This window comes from Mastacembelus armatus, chromosome 9, assembly GCF_900324485.2.
Source record: "Mastacembelus armatus chromosome 9, fMasArm1.2, whole genome shotgun sequence".
Taxonomy (NCBI): domain Eukaryota; kingdom Metazoa; phylum Chordata; class Actinopteri; order Synbranchiformes; family Mastacembelidae; genus Mastacembelus; species Mastacembelus armatus.
Genome location: NC_046641.1, coordinates 22,404,675 through 22,425,275, shown reverse-complemented (window position 1 = coordinate 22,425,275; position 20,601 = coordinate 22,404,675). Strand labels below are relative to the sequence as shown.

Here is a 20,601-nt window from a genome sequence, read left to right as displayed (position 1 = left end):
AGTGCTTCCAGTCATCTGCACTATATCACTTTTCACACTGCCTTGCTTCTAAATGTTATGTATACTGAAGAGCAGAGCCTGACCGATATATTGTTTTTTTTTGCCGATTTTTATCGGCTGATATGAGCCTATCGCAGATATATCGGTATCAGTGAATGTGGCGCCGATATTAACAGTTTTTTAATGTGCGTTTAAAATGCTTTATATATATATATATATTCTGTTTATGTAGGCTGTATTCTACATACAGTAGCAGTCAAAAGTTTGGACAAACGAATTGAAATGCCATTGCCTGTGCAAGTGTGTGCTAACTTTTGACTGGTACTGTACTATCATATACGCTTAAAATAATATCAACCCAAAAACCCATATCGGTCAGGCTCTACTGAAAAGATTTTTTTTTTTTTTTTTCAATAATGCAGTTAAAAACTGATCAGAAATGTATTGTACTGGACGCATGGATTCCTCTGACACTGGGTGTAAGGTGTAAGGATATCCAGTTTTAGTAAATAGTTTTGTGTTTTTTTTTTTTTTTTTTAAACTTTGGTTAGTTTATCATCATCTTAATGTTACTCTCAGCCCTCTCAGTTGGGATGTGATGAATTCTTTTCTTTGGTTGCTTGGTTTTCAAGCACAAAGAGATGGCTGATGATGCATTTGATTCACTTTTGAGAAGATGTACATCTGCACTACATGTAAAATTACATTATTACTGTTTTTTGTTTTTTTTTTTGTTTTTTGTTTTTTTTTTAACTTGAAGCCACCACAGTGTAAATTTTATAACTGGGTAAAAAAAAGAACCAAAGGAAAGAATTTGTGGGGGCATTGCCTTGTAAATATTGGCCACTTGACAGCAGTTGAGTATCTCCAAAATAGAGGCTACTAATTTCCCAAGGACACTTCACATGCTTCATTACCTCTCCACTCATGTGTAAAGTTTGGGTGTGAATGCACCACTGGCTTTGCTTTGCAAAAGTGTGATTATGCAAATATTATCTATCGACAGTAATCAAGTGGTAACCAGGATTTTTATTTTATTGTACTTTTCAATCACCCCCTGGCTTGCCCATGTGGTAGCCCGTGGTCTGTTGTTTCTCAGTGCCTCCAGCCAGCAAGCTTTAAGTAAACCTACTGTGACATGAACGATGCCTTATTTTAACTATAATAGATGTCTTCACTGATAATCCTACAACAGGCAGTCCTCTTTAACTACTGAGAAATATGTATCTTCTGTCTTGTAACACTGATCTGAACTTTTAATGGGAGAAAAAATGGAAAATTAGTCAGAAGCTACACTTTGTACCTTTCAGAGGGAGTGACGAGCAAACCAGTCAGTTTCATTATAAGAGATATCACTGCAGGGCAGTACTAGATATGAGCAGATATACCCATGACTGCAGATTATTTTGCTTTGAAGCCTGCTTTCTCAGACAAGCAGGGCTTTGGAGACTAATCTTATGAATGCTATGTGTTACATGCCTTTATGTTGATTTGGATCAACCAAGTGGCACGTTTTTGTTTTTCTCTGTCTGTTTGTATACTACATAATTTCAAATGTACTTAATCCAATGCAAAATACTGCTTTACATTGTGAATTATACTCCATATACTACAACATACTGGCTTAAAGCTGACTAACCAGTTTTCTTGAGACACTAAAGTAAAAACATTTGTGTCGCTGACACCAGATACATAAATACATATAAAATATAGACATCACTAACTGTGTATTTGTTATGTGGTTAAACACATAGAAACCTATGTATCTGTAAATCACATAAACCAAGTTAGACTTGTGATCCTGTTTTGCTAGAACAGTTTAGCCTGCTTTGCATGTCTACCTTAACAGCAGCAGTGTTGCTTTGCCAGACACTTAAAGTAAACCCGGAATATTATTCACTGTGCAGGCCCATATGGCAACTGCTCATATCTACTCTTGACCTTTTTTCATTTGTCCGTCTAGATTTTAAAGGCGCCTATGTTTGCCATGTAGAACATCACATGATTGTGGTTTATACAGCAGGGTTACACTGCGCATCTTCATCTCTGGTCCTTGGTGTTTTGTGAAATTGGTGCATGCTGCATAAACTATTACTGCAAAACAATGACTTGTGCATTCTTTAAACTCTGTTTAAACTGACTGATCTGCATGACAGAGTGACTAGTGTTGTGTACACATGGAAATCGCTTTCATTTCTGCAAATATTGCAGAATATTTTACTGTTGGTTGGATGAAGAGACGGTGAAATTCATTTGAGTGAATAAAATTAATGGCAATAAAGTCGCTTGTCAGGGCGCTCGTTTGTCAGTGTTATTCAGTTTTCCACTAGTCTGATATTATCTGTGGTTACATTTAAATAGCCATTTGTTACTATCAGCCATAATCACTTTGCTCAACAGTACTGACAAGTTGATTTTTCAGTCCAGTACATTGTTATTGTTACCCTTCGCTCCCTAGTCTCTGTAGTCGCTATCGTCCCAGGTGAGCGTGAAACTGAACAGGTCCTGGATCAGCTTGTAGTCGTTGCATCTCTGTTTTCATTTGTGCAGAGAAATGGAAACTGATCCAGGGTGAGCTGGGCCCCTGTGCTCTCGTGTGTGCCCTCCTGCAGCATGCCGGGTAACCCTGTTGACGTGTCACCATGGCAACGGGGGCGCCGCTGGGAATTGCTCGGTTCTTGCCTGTCGTCGAGCTGAAGAGTCACATATCGACTATTAGCCCCATAATAACGTCAATTAATTCGCTAAGTCCGTGTTGAAAGAAACAAGATGTCGGATATTTTGTGCAGGTGGTTGAACCAGGACCTCCGGCTGTCAAAGATTGTTGGTGAGACTGAAGTTAGAGCCTGGTATTAGCTAGTTAAGTAGCTAGTCAATGCTAGTTACCGGGCTTACTTTAAAACTGTGGGTACTTGCTAGGCCAATTTTCCAACGGTAACTGAACGCTTAACGCTATTTATTATATTATTATTATTATATATGTATTATTTTTGGCTTTTTTGTATGAAGTGTCGTATGTAGCTATATGTAAATATGAGAGCTGCTGGACAATCCGAAGAATTATCTATCTATCTATCTATCTCTCTATCTATCTCTCTATCTATCTATAGCTGTCTATTTTTCTATCCATCTGTTTAAGTCGCTGCACATCAGTTTACTAGTAAATATAGCTAAATATATAAATAATAAGCACAGTCAGGGGATATTGACTGGTAACGTTAATACTAGGGTAGAAGATGGGCATCGTTTTTGTTTTTTTAATTAAAAAATACACCAAGAATAATGTTAGAAAAAAAGCAGCTAACATTAATTAACCTTTATACCAAGTTAAGTGTTCACTTAGTAATCTGAAGTTGTCAAGAATAAATAGTGCTTTTCTTACTCACTGGTCTTCCCACATTTTTAAATTATAAACAACATAAATGTCCAAATGGAGCAAATGGCATGTTCACCTTTACAGAGCCAAAGACCTTTGCCAAGGATTTCTCCAGTGGTTACCTCATCGGGGAGGTGCTGCATAAATATCAGCTGCAGAATGATTTCAGCATGTTTATGAAAAAAGAGTAAGTTGCTCGTTTATCTATCCATGTTTCTGTTTGTTTTACAAACTAATGATCTTTGCTTGGTTCCCCAACTCATTTCAAGCGATCAAACCTTTTGTTATAGCACCTCCATCTCCAGACTGAATAATTTTACCCGCCTTGAGCCTACTCTCCAGTTACTGGGCATATCTTTTGACATAAACACAGCCCAGGAACTGATGCAGGAGAAGCAGGGTGTTGCCACACGCCTGCTTTACCACCTTTACATCTCACTTGAAAAAAAGAAGAGCACAGAGATCAGTGGGACCATGATGGAAATCATGCTCCCTGCAGCAAATGCAGAACTGCACAAGAAGGAGCATGACATCTACTCTGATGTAAGGGGACTGTATTTATAATTAATATGCATGTGGTTAGGGGATATTTCTGTTATAGTATGTTATTAGTTTAACATAACATTAATATTAACATTACCGTCTTTCTTTTTATGTAGCGACTACATCAAGTGGTGAAACGTGATGCAGAGCTAAAGCTGCAGAAAATTTCTCAACACTATGAGAAGAAATTCCAGCAATTGAACGAAAAGTCTGTCGTAACCCATTCCGTTCAGCAAAAGAGACAACTCAAAGTCCAGCATGAGAAGCGAATGAAGAATATTGAAAAGGTACTGGAGATCATGGAAAGCAAAGTACAGTATTATAATATTTACCTCTGTATTCATTTCACATGAAGTCAAAATTTATAAAAAGACATTAAGGCAGTCTAGAATTTACATCTTTGTGTAGCACACAGTGAAAGCCCAGATGTGAACCCAACCTGCCTGATAATGGAATAAAGGAAAACTTAGTCTACTTTCAGTTTTGAATATGGTAAACTCTGTATGTTGCAGCGACGGGTGTTTCGGCAGAAACACAGTGGCATCATGTCTTGGATCCAGGCCACTGCTGTCCAGGTACCTAGACCACCTCCCAACAATTCACAGCTCATCCTAAAAAAGAGACTCCAGCAACAACAACGCAGACAACAACAAGCACAGGTGCGATCCTGATATCCAGGTAACATGGTGATAATAGTGATCATTTACCAACCCACAGAATAAACTACAGTTCTTTATGACAAAGCGTCAGCTATAGAGTGGCATCCACAGAATTTGTAGTTGATACTGGATTTGAACTTGATACCAACGCTGGTTATCAGAATCTGTTGCAGAAAATATCCTTTACATAGTTTTGGAAATCCTGCACCATTGTTTTTGTTGTTAAAGTGGCCAGATGTTTCAAAGTCTCCTCAAGGTTTTTCCTCAGGATGTTCCAGATTTACTAGAAATTTCTGACTGACTCTGTGTATACAAAACTACCTTGAAGCAGTTGTCATGTCACAGCAATTGGTTCAATTGTTACAGCACACTTGTCACATCTTTCTGAACCATAAACAAAGCAGTGACGTACGTTTTTTACGTATTTCTTGTGTTACTGCAATTTCTGTCCATTTTGTCAATGCAGAAGGTCCAGATCGAAATAGCCCAGTTTGAGACAAACAGGAAGAAACTTGTTACTACTGGTTTTGCTTCCTTTTCAAGGTGAGAGAAAGGGAAATTCACTAAGTTCATATTTTATTTATATTGTGTTATTTAAATGGATACGAATGGTTGGTTTAAAGCAACCTGAGATATTGATCGTCATATTTTAGGACAATAACTTCTTATGTGGTTTAAACCTTTTCAATTGTAGTGGTCAGTCCACCCCTGGAGATTTTCCCTTTGCTGGCACCAGTGAGATTCCTGAAAGTGGAACTAAAATGATATTGCAATCCAGTAGCAAGTATATAGAGGAGATCCGACAGAGGCTGGAAGAGAACGCTGTAGCTCGTGAGCAGAGAGAGAAAAGACGAGACAGATTCCTGGTGGAGCAGCTCAAAGCGCATGAAGCTCAAGAGGTAAAACTTGAAACTTGAGAATTGTTAATTTAGCTAATGTTAATATAAATAAATACCCACTCTGGGCATATTTTATATTTATAGAAAATATGAAAAATATGTTTTAAATGAGTTGTTCTGTTTGACCTCATGTAGTCTACTGACATTTTTTGACATTTTTCATTTTAACCAAAATTAGTCACCTCTGCCTTTCCCGTGCAGGAGGCTCGGCGCGAGGAGCAGCTGGTGAAGCGGCTCACACGTCAGACTCAGCAGGAGCAACGTTTGGCAGCTCAGCTCCTCCAGATACGTATGCAGAAGGAGGTGATCCGGGAGAACCGGCTGTTCAGAGAGCAGCAGTACCAACAGAGGAGAGAGAGAGACTTCCAGGAAGCTCTGGCGAGGGAGGCGGTGAGATAGGATGAATAGGAGAAGAATAACCCTCTATATTGTTGTTTGGTATTAGGATATATCAGTAATAAAACCACTAATAACATATAGGGTGAAATAGAAAAGGGAGAATTTTAGTAGCTTGCTTAGTATTGAGAAGATATTAGGTATTACAATGAGAAAGAGAGGGGGACTTCAGAAATACAGAGAAAAAGTAAAGTATGAATAAATTAATCACAACATAAACAACCGTGTGCTTATCTAAGTCCTTCCAGTGTTTTGTAGGCCAGTGACTGTAGATGACTGATTTAGTTTAAAAAAAGGCAGAGGCTAATGGATAAATGCCTTGCAAAGGATGATGGCCATGTACAAGGTAGTTTTCCAGTGTTAAATATACAGTATGTTGTAGTATGTTGTGGTCATGGGGCAGTGGTGTTGTTATTACCCTAATTTGTCTGGCAGTTCTGTTGTGATGAGAATCAGATTCAGTGGTTATTCGCTTTTTACTCCATAAGTGGAAGAATCTAAAGGAGATTAGAAATCATATTATATATATATGATGATATATACATTTGGTTTTAATGGGCTAGTTATCAATGTTGTGTCTATGGGAACCTGATTTCATTATCTACTATATAACATCAGTGATACAGAAGGTAACAATGGTGAAAATGTTTTTTTTTTTTCTATCAACTTGATTATCAGTTATATACTGATATGACCAGTGTAACATTTTTACTATTCATGAATTATTTACCAAGTGGTGACCAGTGGGAACATTTATGACATGCCTTCTCTACTCACCCCATATTTCTGACTGGGTCCTGGTACAGGCTTTGGCTCAGCAGGCTAAGTTGGACCATGCTGAAGAGATCAGAAAGGAGGTTGAATTCTTTAACAGGATTGCTGCTGAGCGAGCTCAGCGCAAATACCAGAAGCACTTTAAGAGCTGCAAGGACATTTTGGACCAGATAGTGGACTTGGCCACCAAAGTTGGAGAATATCGGCTCCTCACTGGGAAGTACGTAAAACAATTGCTTTTAATGCTGCAGTAATAATGCACATACAATATTATGATATTCCATAAGATATTTCGGCTTAGGACTTCTGAACAGACCTCCTGGTCAGTCGATAAATGAATGTATGTAAATCCCAAATTGACTTAAATTGAGTCAAATTCATTTTTAGAGGTGAATGTACTGAATGTAAAGACACTTTGACCTTGGTCACTTCGTGATCTGAGGGATGGAATTGAGGGAGCAATAGGACAAGTCCTCTGCTACGTCTGCAAATTTTATTTCTTCATAAATGTCTTCTTTTAAAATAAATACATTCAGAGACAGAGTAGATACAAATACATTTTAGAACTACAATACCAACAAATGCCTAAATATGCCCTTTACGTATTATATTTTTGTGTCGCTTTCATCTTTGATTCTTTCTTTCTATTAAAAATAACACGTGTTTCAATAATGTGTCTATGTACATACTGGAATCACAGTGACGAACTGAAATCTTTAATGTTGTATGAAACCTGAAACATTGCAGTGTAGTGCTAATCCTCATGCGAGTTGGAAACCTGTGAAAAAATACCAGTTCTTGAAACATTCTTGTACATACATTCTTGAGCTGACCGGTGGTCAAATAAAATCAGGAGATATCAACATCCTGTCTGCTTCTTCTCATGATCAAATATATTATTTCCACTGCCCACACAACCCTCCTCAATGTGTGTGTTTTTTTCTCTTATAGTTAGATTTCTTGACTCACAATAAAGTGTAATATGTTTGAGTCAAAAACAGTTCTTTTTAATTTTCAATGCATATTGAGGGCGTTATATATTATATGCAGTTCAGTAACATGGCATACAGTAAATTAAGTATTTCAAACAGGTCAAGCCATACTTAAATGTGTGGCCCAGATTTAATTTTAACCACAATTCCACTTTTTAAGTCTAGCTTTGCCTCCTGTCATTTTTTTCTGCTGTTATATCCAGTCTGATTCCAGAAAAGCTGATGAGAGAGTGGAAGGAATTGCTGTTCAGTGGTTTGCCTCTCTATGAGCCTATAATAGGCCAGCAGCCCGGGTTTGAGTTCTCTTCCTCACTAGATCCTCTAGAGCTTAAGAAGCAGGAGACTCTCAACAACCAAGACTATGATGAATACACTGTGAGTTTGAAACATGAGTGCGGTGTGTTTTTAAACCATGTTTGTTGATGTGTGTTTGTCCACACACTTGCATGTATCTTTCCTGTGTAGACTGAATAACTCACTAGTCAAACCCACATTTTCAAACTAATGCTGATTTTCACTACCCTCAACAGCCACAATATGATGTGTGGCGGGGAAAGCCAAGTTTCTTGACATTGAAAAAGTTTAATTTGTCCCTGAACAGAAGTGATGAACTGTCTGAAAGCTGAAGTTTCTCTTTGTCTTAGCCATGTGTTATGTTTGTCAGAACATGGTAGATGAGTGGGCATGGCCAGAAGAAGAAGCAGGGGCCACCACATTACCCCCAACCAACAACAACATTCTTGGACATATTATCCAGCGACTGAGGAACATTGTTCATCCACCTGTCATGGAACCCTCTTCACCTTCATTTCCTCATTTTACACTCAAGGCCTGTGTCTTGGGCAAGTTTTGCTCTGGCAAGACCACCTGCCTGGCCAAGATTGCTAAAGGCATGCAGTCCCAACAAACTTGTAAACATACACACAAATACATCACACCAGTTTAGTTAGTTATATCTTTACTGGTGATATATAAAAATGGATGTGAAATAAGGTTGTGTGGCTTATTTGTTGCTGAGTATGTATGCTAATTTTCTCCTTCAGCCCATGGCATCTATGTCCTATCAGCTGACAGGCTGATTAAGGAGGCACTGAATTCATATAGGAGAGGAGAGGAGGTTAGTCAGATATACAGTAACTAGTAACTAGTATACCGTTTCATTGAATGTAGTCATACAGCTTTGCTTGGATATTTCAGGACCTTACATTTCACCAATCTCTACTGCAGGTGCTAAAATGTGTAACGTTCGCACATGGCCTTAAAATGTCCTCAGTGATCCTTAACATTTGACTTATTAAAACAACCCCTTTTTGGACACAATTTACAGGTCACAGAGCAGCAGGGAGAGAAAACCAATGAGCAACTGCTTACATCCTCCTCATCAGTGAAACCTGGTGGGCTACTGAAGCCAGCATATTTCTATTTTATGCTGTTTTATATTATGTAGTACAGTATGTATATTTACTAGTAATAAAAATGGACTGTACTAGTTACATGTCTGACCCGTCACTGTTTCATTGTTTTTCAGACCCTGACACTCAAGAGGAGGGTAAAGAAGGAAACATAAGAGTGAGTTCCATATGTGCCTGTGTTGTATTTGTGAGCTTCTTTTTTTGTATTATATTACAAACTAACCTGGTTCAAATCTGTTTTCTTTACTGATTGTAATAATAAAATACTGACATATAATTTTTTTTCCAAATTGATATGTTCCTATTTTAAATGAATGACTGAACTCTTTTCCTACTTAAATGTGTCCCTTGTGCAGCTGTCTACTTTAGCCATGCAGGGAGCAGCTGCAGAAAAGGAGCTGAGGAATTGCAGTGGCATCACGAATGAGCTGTTAGTGGGCATTATAGTAGAGGCTATCAGGTAAACAGATAACCAGTGTTGCATTAATACAGTGTTGTATTGTATAATCTTCACATACTCGCTGTTATAGTGAATTATGAACAATACAATATTTATATGCAGTATGAGCAGAATAAACAGCCAGAGAGAAACCAGCTAGAGAGTGAAATATTTGTTGTGGTCTTACTAGGCAGCTACCAGCTCACTCAGGTTGGATCCTAGATGGCTTTCCTGTAGACATCACACAGGCCTACCTGCTAGAGAAAGCCTTGGGTGGTTCTGTAGACATAGGGAATGACATTGACAGAAGCAGGACAAACCTTGCTGCTGACCCTAATCCACCAAAACCTCCACTGCCAGCTCCTGTATTGGACCTGGCTCTGCTCTTGGATATTCCTGATGAGAGTGTGATCACACGTGCCTTCAATCACACTGGTGGGTGTTTCATTCTATGTATCTGTGTGTGCCAGAACATTATCTGTTAGATCACGTGTGTATTTCTGCATTTATGCGTTTTTCTTACTTCCAAACCTGGTACAGATTCATCCCATCCTACAGACAAAACCTTGTATCTGGCACAGATTCCACACAGGTAAAAAATAAAAACAATAAATAATATGGGAAACTAAACTGAACTTTATACATTTCAGTAATAACCTTTTTCCTACCTCAAGGATCACAGCTTTTCAGGACACCTGGCCAAAACTAGAGAAGTGGTTTGGTGAAAAGCAAAACATACTGGTTTATGTTGATGCCAGTGTAGATGAGGAGGAGCTTTACAGGAGGGTGGACTCTGTCCTTCAGCATGTTTTGATGCAAACGCAGAAAGGTAAATGGTCAGATTCTGTTTCTGCAGTATGTGTTGTATATGTATGTATGGTATAGACACATCTTCACTCACAAGATTCTGGTATATTCCTTCATTAGATCTGGCTTCTAATCTTGATGAAGATGTGATAGACAAAGGGAAAGCTACAGGCTCTTCCTCTTCAGCCACACGTCTATCTGTGGACCAGCATCAGCCTGTCACAGATGAAGCCCCTGCGGAGAAAGCTCAAAGTGTGATGTCACTTTCCAAATCCAACACACACTCACCCAGAGGTGATTTGATCAGTAGTCTGTAGATTCTTCATTTTAATTATTTTGAGATCACTTCTATTCACAAAAGATTTTTTTAAAAGAAATTTTACAGTTGAGAATGACTTTACATTATACACATATTAACTAATATAATAAGTATTTGGCTGCAGACTTCACCTGTGAGGCCACTAAGTCTGTGTCAATTCATCAAAAAGCGTAATCCAAACAATAGGGTCCTTCATTTATGGTTTCTAGTTTTAATAGCATTCTACTAAATGCTGTCACTGATATGATTCTATGTCTATTAGATACTTAATAGCATTCAATACATAATATTAATGTTACTACTTTTCTTATGGCTTATTATTAGGGAAATCTGAAAACGCATCAACTTCCTCAGTGACTAATGAGGACTCTCAGGAAGTCCCCAAGAACCCGTCTGAGTCTGCCTCTCCCTACCCATGTTTGTCCAGCTGGGCCTACGTGGATGAACCTCTTCCCCTTGTAGGATACAACCTGTATTTATGTTAGAAAGTGCACTTCTGTTTTTTCTTCTGTGAAAAACCTTGTTTTGTCATCGACATATGACAACATTCACATGTACTAACAAGAATGGTTATCACAAAGTGGTGCGCTAACATGATTTGCTATCTGTTTTTTCCTATGTGTATTTTCTTTTATAGTCGGTTTCACATTTGTGGAGCACATGTGATGTCTTTGTGAAATTTGTTGCATGACATCATGTCTTCTCATGTTCCTCCTCCTTGCTTTGTTCATATCCTCGCCTCCTTATCTTTATCTACAGGAGGTCTCAGAGTACTTGAGCTCCTACTGGGACACAGTGTGTGATTCATATGTGAACAGCATAAAGACAGTGATGCAGCAGCTGCGGTCACAACACACTGATATTAACCATCACCTGTTCAACATCAGGTATTCTACCAGGCTTTTAAACTAGTCCAGACATTTAGTACACAAAGTACAGATGAGCACATAACTAAGCATTTATATATTTGTATGTTTATAATTATTATTAGAGAGATTTTACAAATGAACAAAATATAACTACATTAGCATTGTTAAGTATTAACTAGGTCCTTAATTTGTAGAGAGAAGTTCAAGCATTTCCTACATCGTCCAGATTTGAAGCAGGAGTTAGTGTCCCAGTGGCAGAATGACTTCAACAGCATAGCTGACGATATGAGAGAAGATGAGGATACCAAAGCAGACCTACATGTGAGACTGGATGTAAGAAGAATTTGTAATATTATACAATATTCTTAAACCTCTCATGAAAATCGTGTAAAAACCTGATTGAAAACGAAATCATAAACTATATGGAGACATTCTGATATTTGCACAGGAACTGCGTGAACGTTTGTGGGACATTAGTGACAAACGTAAAGAGCAGGACCAGCAAACGAGGGCTGATATCATGGGCAGCGGCTGGTTAGAGGAACACACTGCTCTCCTCATCAAACACCACTCAACACTGATGAAGGTAACTAAAAAAAAGAGAGGGAGAATCATCGGATAGCTTTTCAGCCATTTGAGCAAATACTCAGGTCTGATAAGCATCAGTAATTGAGACAGTATGTTTTTGATCGAAACGCTGGATGATTTGAGGAACGTTATTAAAGCATTATCATTTGTTATAGGCTATTGTTTATTTGCTGTTATTTGAACCTGTTCCATTGCTTCTTTCTGTCCACTTTTTTTAATTGTATATAGAGATGTATATCTACATGTCTATGTCTATATTCCATATTCTTAGTTTTTGGAAAAAACATAATACAGGATTGTTTTAACTGATAGGTGGAGTTGGATCGTTTCCAGGAGACACTCTCTGTGCTCAGGGTCTACTATATGAGCATGTACAAACCAGTGCTGCCTGAGCCACCCTCCAACTTTGCCTGCATCCCACTATTGGACACCCTAAAAATTAAGGATCAAGATAAGAGGCAAGAAACACTATTAATCTAATAGTGTTTATACAAGATAATAAACTGAAGTGACAAAGGTATGAGTAGCTTATGGATAATGATCACAGTGAAAGATGTATTTTGTTCCACCAGTACTAATCAAGCAGATGCAAGTGTGTGTAGTCAGATGGATGATGGTGAGGACAAGAGGAAAGCTAAATCGTAAGAGAGAAACACTTTCACACAGTTTTTCTGCAGTCTGTTTGATACATGACATATGACACACACTTTCTCACAAGTTACTGCCCAACACATACACAAATTTTTCCTTTTCTTCTCCAGCGTTCCTGCCCTTCCCAGACGTCCTGACTCCTCTGGAGAGGCCTCCAAGTCGAACGACCTGGGTCAGATTGAACCTGTCAAGGTCATTCATGCCTCACTTTATGTATACCCTGCTATTGTTGTTTATTTTACTGTAGTTTTTTTTTAGGTTGTGCTATGTAATAACAGTTTTTGTTAAAATACAACTTATGTAACAATATTATAATCTTATAGTTAGTTATATTGATCCTTTTCATTGTTTACGCTAGCCATCCCAGGAGAAACTGGTCTCTGACTATGAGGAGGCACTCAGAGCCATTGGCAACTTGGTAATGATCTGTGTATAAAAGTTTATTATTTTGGAGGTATATACAATGTTTTTTAATTCCTGACATGTATGGTTTGCATGCATGTGTAGATGTCAGCAGAAGCCCACCAGCAGGAGATGGATACGGCTTATTATAAAGTCAAAAACAAAATACATAAAGAATATGCAGCTGCACTGGATCACGAAGGTATACATACGCAGACTCACATTGGGATATTCTATAGTTTCTGTATATCACAGAATATGTAATGATGATAGTAAAACTTGTAATATGAATTATATACATAAATGTATATATGCATGTGTTGTCCAGAGAATGCAGCAAAAGTGCGCATTGCGGTGGTGAAAGGTCATGGCCTGAAGATGTTGCACTCTCTGAAAAGCAGAGCAGAACAGACCTTTAGCAGCATGGAGGAGTGGTTAGAGGCACACTATCTTGCAGAAATGAAAGGGTACGGTACAGTATGAGTGTGGGTTCATGTGTGATATTGCATGGTATGGGCTGTGCATATAATATGTGCACACAGCATGAATAACATGAATGTGAACAAAGCAGCAATAATTGTGGCTCTGTTTTACTTGTGTTGTTTTTGATTAGTGTGTAAAAAATGCTATCCATATTTTATCAGTATGTTATAATGCTATGTGCTCATGTAGAAAAAGCCCTAGAATTGAATTGTTTTATTTTTGTCTGTCTGTCCCTTTTTCTTTAGCATTGACCAATTATCCAAAGTGGTTCAGCACCACATAGAGGCTGGTAATAAGCTGCAGAATGAACTGGTGTTGGTAAGTAATTTAGAAATATATAGAATTTTAAATTTTAATATCTACCTTGTGCAGATATAGTGTGGTGCTTACAAGCTGCATTCTCCTGCATCCCATCTGTAGATTCACCATATTCTCTCTTCTCCAGGAATGCACCGACTTCTATCTTAATGGAGACTGCCAACTGGTGGCTAGTCAGCCCCCCCCCTCCTCATCCACCCCCTCTGGAAAAACCATCAGAGTCCACCCTGACTATTACTCAGCTCGAGTCACTCCACCAACAGCTAAGCACTGTTGCTCCATCAGGTGCCTACAGGGGAGACAGGTTGTGATGTGATTAAGTCTATTAATCCTGCTGTCCATACATAAATCCTTTTCTTTCCTTTCTGACTTCCAGGCCTCATACCCAGTTCTGAGTTTTCCAGTTTGCTCAGAGATATCATCTCTGTTAATAGGAGCAGAAACACCTTGCCTGAGCTCTGGATCAACAAGAATGAAACACAGGTACTCTTTTTTCTAATCATTTCTTTTCTGATTGGCTCATAGTATCAACATTTTTAAACCAAATAACTACACGTCATGTAGCGTCGCATAGCACTCTGCTGACAACAAACCAATCACAGCAAGACAGAAACCATTTCTGCACCATACTGTCAGTTATATATTCTAAGCAGCCAAATGAAAGGCACATTACCTAGCTTACAGGAGCTTTTTTCTACTACTGCAGTGGATGGAGATTGTGTATCTGCTAACCGATGACTATGAGCTGATAGACTGGCGTCGGTTCCTACTCAGTGCTGCACTCCCTTGGCCAGTTCCTTCCTTATCACAGCTGCTGGTCGTGCTACGACATTTCAAGGCAGCAGATCCTGGGAAAAGTGGCTATATAAATGAGAAACAGTATCTACAGGTTAGTCTCTACAGTACGCACAAACACATACTGTAAAATCCAATTGTGATACTGTGGTCAAATATTTTCTTTTAAATCACATGAGGTCCTTCTACTCTTGATGAGCCTGTACCCTCAAGTTTATGTCCTTTGGCCTTGTTTCTCACCAGACAGAGTTGTGGTTTTCATTTGAGAGTGTGCAGCCCATCCCTGAAGACCCATCTGAGCCTCCACCGTATGACCGTCTTGCTAACTTACATAAGGTAACTGCACTGCCTGATGATATAATAAAAAGTTAATATAAACTTTTCATATTGCTCGAATGGGAAGTTCAAGTGGACCATTAAGTGGTAATAAAATAACTCAAATGTGCAATATAACATTGACAAACTTATTAAACTGTTTTTATAATAGTTATTCAGCTATATTCAGTGAACCTTAAACAGAAACTTACAGAACACTCATTACAGTGCTATCAAAGGGATCAAACCTTAAAAAGTTCAAATCTCAAATTGTTATCTTTACTGTATCTCCAAAGGAACAGCATTTATGTCTATTCTACCTTCTTAGTTCTTTTTCCAGTTGTTTGCGGACCACTCTATCTCTCCCCCGCAACTGGACTATGTGTCTATGCTGCAGTACTTTGCAGCTGACCCTAACCCCAGACAAGGCTTTATCAGAGCACTTTGTGTAGCGCTGGGAAAACATCTCAAGCACTCCTCCCCGTGCCATCTTGTCAAGGTGAGTAGATGAATAAACAACTAAAAGTGAAGTAAATTTACAATGGAAACTCATGAACATTTCATTATTTTTATGTTATGTCCTCAAAAACAATATTATTCCGTCACCAATTTATTTAGAACTATAACACAAACCAGTGATGTCACATATTTTCAATCAGTGCCAACAATGATTTCACAACATGTTTCAGTGTTGTCAGTACTAATACAGTACTGATCACTACAATATCACCACGTGTTGTCTGTGCAGTCTATGCCCAGAATAGAAGAGGCTTCAGAGCTCGACTCCTCAGAGGTCGATGGAGAATATAAGGAAGAAGAGACTCAATATGCATCACAGGGTTTACCAGGGGAGCAGGAAGTGTCTATACCTGTTCTCCTCACTGTCATTGGTCAGAACATCGCTAAGACGAAAGACAGCGACCCTGTTCCTCCAGGCTGCCTGCATCAGGAGGAACACACTGAGGTGTAGCTCTATGGAAAATATATAAACAAATAGCTAAATTCATTAAGGAAATTAAATTATTGATTGAATGTAGCAGAAGGTTTTCATTTGAAAGTCAGCAGCATATGTTTCCCATTTTATTTAATCTTCTTAATGTTAATAATAGGAGTGACTGGAATATCTCTTTTGTCTTCTCTTACAGCATTGAGCATTTTTAGTGTAAGAGGGTTTTTAATGTTACCATCATTTGGATATTTGGGGGACTGCTCACATTTTCATTTCCATAATTACTTTAAAATAGATTCATGAAGAGGGTAAAATTAATCAGACAAAGCCCTTCACCCACTAAATCTGCTAATAGCTTAAAGTTACTGATTCTGTGTGTCTGCAAAATGCTAAAAGGGTCTGCACTTGAAAATGAATTTTCTAAGCATAATTATTTACCATATTAACCAAACTCTCCCCTTTGTGGTAATAATTATTTATCTCTTATTGCCTCTAGCACCTGGTGCATGTATTCAGAGACCTGGGCTACAAGCCTGAGGACTGTGTTCCCTTCTCCATTCTCTGTCAGCATCCTTTCATCCAGAGCCTGATGGAGACCTCAACACGCTACCAGCTTGTAGTAAGACTCATCTGTTTATTTCGTTCCCCTACTACAGTGATTTTAACATGAGAATCCAAATTACCCCACGCCCTCTGCTGCTGCAACCAGTCTGTCTGTCATCCTGAGCTTCCATCATCATGTGCATCCATACTCTTATCACTTTAGTTTGAGGTGACAAACCTACACAAGCATTTTTTCATCTTTAATAGACAGTTTCCTCCTCACTCTTTGTGTCCTTTCTTGGTTGTAACATTTGTTTATATCAGATATTTGTGTTTCTCTTTGTCTCAGAACATTCATACATTGCTCCTGGCCCATCAGAACGATGGAGAGGCTGACAGCTTGGAGGGATTCTAAAGGATGAGACATATACAGCACATGTACACTCAGCAGCATAAAGAGCTCCTTCAGTATTTCTATTACTGTTTACATTTGCTATGTTTGCTATCAGCTGTATTTTTCACTAAAGTAGTAAATAAAGTTGCAACCATAGCTTGTTTTGGTGTGGTGAAATGGCTATAACTGAAGGAGGTGGACAACATATGGTTGACAATGACACCATGACTGTAATGACAACAATAATGACAACAATGGCACGATTGATCCCACTGACTCACTTTTATTTATTTATTTTTTTGGTCTAACTTGTTTTTCTAATGGTCCCGCTGATGCAGAAATGTGCTGAATGCACTGTACATGATAAACCCACAGCTCTGTGCTGACGTGTGCTCGCTCCTGACATTATTGTCTCTGCTGTTTGAAAAACAATGAAGATCTGACAGCAAAACACTGGTGTTGATAACCGAACATATAAATCAGTGGGAAAGCATAATGCGCAGCTCTTACAGTACATTTTACTGATAAGAAATCGAATTTATTAATTTATTATTATTTAGAAGTTATTTACATTTTAAAATGCAATCTTTAAAACAATGTCCACGGCCTGGTGGGGGCGCAATTTTCTTGCTGGGTGGGGACAGACAGGAATCTGATTGGTTAAAATGCTTGTCATTTGATTGGTCAGTGTTGGCGACGTGGGCGTGGCCAGACGTCAATGTTTATGTAGCCCGTGCCTGTAACCGCACCAAGGACTCTGCGATGTGAATTTGTGACATTGATTTGTCATATTATTTCCCCCTTCACCACATTATGCACCAGCCTTTAACATGGGGGGTCACTAGCAGGTGAAACACGGAGGAAACCGAGGAAAACGCCGGGATGGCAGGCGCCTTTGGCTTCAAAGGCTGCCAGAAAATTCGAGGTCCGCAGATTAGAAATCTGCTGGAGGCAAAGGACTTCTTCCTCTTCGACTGCGATGGGGTCATATGGCACGGAGAGGAGGCGATAACCGGCGCAGCGAAGGTGGTGAACTCGCTGATTCGCCAGGGCAAAAACGTGGTGTTCGTCACCAACAACTCCACCAGGCCCCGGGAGAATTATGTGCACAAGTTCTACCGGCTGGGCTTCACCGACGTGATGCTGGAGCAGATCTTCAGCTCGTCGTACTGCTCGGCTCTCTACCTGAGGGACGTCGTCAAGGTCCGCGGCCAGGTGTTCGTCATCGGCTGCGAAGGGCTGCGCAGGGAGCTGCAGGAGGCGGGCATCCCGTGCGTGGAGGAGGCGGACGATCCGGACGCCACCATCTACGACTGCGCCCTGGCTCCGGACGTCCAGGCGGTGCTGGTGGGACATGATGACAAACTGACTTTTCTCAAACTGGCCAAAGCTTCGTGTTACCTGCGGAACCCGGACTGTCTGTTCCTGGCTACCGACAACGACCCCTGGCACCCGCTGTCAGGTGGAAGGATCCTGCCAGGTACGGTGGTCATGTTGTGTATTGTTGTATATTGAAGCTTGGATGTGTTTAATTTCGCTTAGTTCTACACCACATCCCTAATTTAGTCAAGTTCAGGACTGTTCCAGCCTCTTTGCATATTTGAAGCTCTGCCAGCCCTGTTCTGAAAGGGCCCACTGGGCACAGGCTCAGAGGATCAGGAGGCCCGGAGCCGCAGCCTCAGAGTTTTATTTGGCTGCATTTGTAATTGATTTTTATTATGATTGGTGGTTTCTAATACAGCTGCTTATTGTTTACCTGTTGCCTGCCTACCTATGAATGAGGCATCTCTGAGGTTGCTGCTCCTCAGTCTGTCATGTATGGATCATGGGAAAATGGGCCCCTGGGCCCAGACAAGGCCCCATGTCTTATATTTGTGAGTGCAACTGTCTGATTTTTGTGGTTTTGCATATCTTTATTTTGCATCTATTGCTTCTCTGCATTTTTTTGTTGTTTGTAGACTTTCCAGTGGAGAGGTAAACAGTCCTTTCAGGGTTCATCTCTAGGGCCCCCCACCCCCCTGGGCCCCTGGGTCTGTGCCCAGTAGGCCTGTTCAGTAATCCGTCCATGCTCTATGTGCTTTGTTAATTTGCATCATGACTCTCACAGGTACAATGCCCAAGCCCCACCAGTACTCCTATGCTGAAACACCATGTGGCTTGAGGTTTTTGTCAGTGTTGGTTGGCACAGACCTATGGAGGAATTAAAGGTATCATATATGTTTAACATGAACTCCTGCATTAAAACTAGTTTAGCTGTCTTGCAGGGCCTAGTTCTAGCAGTGGATGTTGTCAGACAGCTGAAATATAAGGAGTTTTTAGGGCCTTAGTAGGCCTTAAGGTTTAGGGCCTGTGCTGATAGACTATAAGATAATCACCAATGCAAATGAAATCTCCATCAGTTTCTTGTATTGGAGTATGTGAATGTATGTATACATGCTCCTGGCTTTTTGGCACACAAAGTAATCACTCTAGTAGGTAAGTGAGGGATAACACACAGAATCCCAGGTCCAAACACACTCGGAGAAGAGGAGTTAGTGGATGATCAGATTCACTTTGCTTTTGTCTTTCCCCTGTGGCAGGTTCTGGGTCCCTCACTGCAGCCCTGGAGGTTGCCTCAGGTCGCAAAGCCACTGTGATCGGCAAGCCCAGCCGCTTCATGTTCGAGTGCATCTCCAGTCAGTTCAGAGGGGTGGACCCTGCCCAGTGCCTGATGGTTGGGGACCGCCTGGAGACAGACATGCTGTTCGGGTCCAACTGCGGCCTCGACACCATGCTCACTCTCACAGGTGTGTCTCAGATTGAGGAGGCCCAAGAGTACCAGAATAGCGAGCTGACCACCAACCACAGCTTGGTTCCCGACTATGTGGTGGACACCATCGCAGATTTCTTACCTGCTTTTGAGGAACTGGATGAACAGAGCAACTAATATGTCCCTATGCCTCCCAGATGGAGCACAGATTGCTTCAACTATATTTCAAGTGCAAAGTTTCATTTCATCTGGTGTTTGCAGGTAAAAAAAAAAATCCAAATTGCAATGATCCGACACTGTAAATGTTCCCCAGTAACAAGGCGCTTTTTACGTCGTGACCAATACAGAGTAATCCAGTGTTTCTTCTAGTGTTGTGTTTGTGACTTCACTGTTGCTGTAAATGTTTATGAATATACTGCACTTGTTCATAGGTCGTGTTTGATACTGGGTTTTGAAGATCCAGAGGTATTTTTGTAAAGCCATGAGGTGTTCTGTAGCAGCATGTGTTTAGGAGCTGGTTCATTTTTTTAATTTATATATTTTTTTTGCCAAAAGGCCGACACGTATCTACTAATGCAGAATTATTTTCTCTTATCTGTTTGCCTTGGTGTGATGACTTCCTGATTCACGTCATGAGGAGAAAATAAACATAAACACTGTGTGAGCTTACCTCAGCTCTGGTAGGAGACAATCTGTCAGTCGGAGAGGCAAAGTGCATTTTTGACTTTTTAGTCTTTCACATCTGTAATTATTGTGCCAATAGTCTTCAGAGGAATAAACAGCTTACTGGATCTCATAGTTAGAAAGCAAGTTAATGTTGGCTGGTCATAATGCACTCTTGTGAAATTTCAATGTAACTAATGTTTACCATATATAGAGCATGCCAGCAGCAGTAACAACGATAAATACCTTTCTGAATATGATGTTGT

General features: G+C 39.8%; 2 protein-coding genes across 2 annotated transcripts; both read left to right on the top strand.

Moving 5' to 3' along the window:
* The first annotated feature begins 2,634 nt into the window (after window positions 1-2,634).
* spef2 (sperm flagellar 2) lies at window positions 2,635-16,990 on the top strand. The gene is given in 39 exon segments (XM_026322508.1): window positions 2,635-2,827; window positions 3,461-3,563; window positions 3,667-3,919; window positions 4,036-4,206; window positions 4,432-4,578; window positions 5,045-5,121; window positions 5,273-5,477; window positions 5,679-5,867; window positions 6,680-6,867; window positions 7,843-8,014; window positions 8,304-8,529; window positions 8,683-8,756; window positions 8,967-9,033; window positions 9,168-9,208; window positions 9,408-9,511; window positions 9,681-9,925; window positions 10,031-10,082; window positions 10,165-10,319; window positions 10,418-10,591; window positions 10,941-11,074; window positions 11,376-11,503; window positions 11,680-11,818; window positions 11,934-12,071; window positions 12,386-12,531; window positions 12,646-12,714; window positions 12,835-12,916; window positions 13,083-13,142; window positions 13,232-13,328; window positions 13,455-13,593; window positions 13,855-13,927; window positions 14,055-14,116; window positions 14,118-14,212; window positions 14,304-14,410; window positions 14,634-14,816; window positions 14,966-15,058; window positions 15,366-15,536; window positions 15,786-16,001; window positions 16,483-16,605; window positions 16,879-16,990. Coding segments are annotated over 39 exon segments (5,022 nt in total). The 5' UTR covers window positions 2,635-2,769; the 3' UTR covers window positions 16,945-16,990.
* A 642-nt stretch (window positions 16,991-17,632) lies between these two features.
* On the top strand, window positions 17,633-20,592 carry pdxp (pyridoxal (pyridoxine, vitamin B6) phosphatase). Its single transcript, XM_026322561.1, has 2 exons — window positions 17,633-18,403; window positions 19,503-20,592. Exons 1-2 carry the CDS (start codon window positions 17,806-17,808, stop codon window positions 19,847-19,849), a joined length of 945 nt encoding a protein of 314 aa, XP_026178346.1. The 5' UTR covers window positions 17,633-17,805; the 3' UTR covers window positions 19,850-20,592.
* Window positions 20,593-20,601: the final 9 nt, after the last annotated feature.

Bases quoted from the DNA above. Each gene is read 5' to 3' on its own strand.
- pdxp (XM_026322561.1), top strand. From the start codon at position 17,806: ATGGCAGGCGCCTTTGGCTTCAAAGGCTGCCAGAAAATTCGAGGTCCG. The intron at 18,404-19,502 runs GTACGGTGGTCA...CCCCTGTGGCAG, and splicing joins AGGTGGAAGGATCCTGCCAG to GTTCTGGGTCCCTCACTGCA.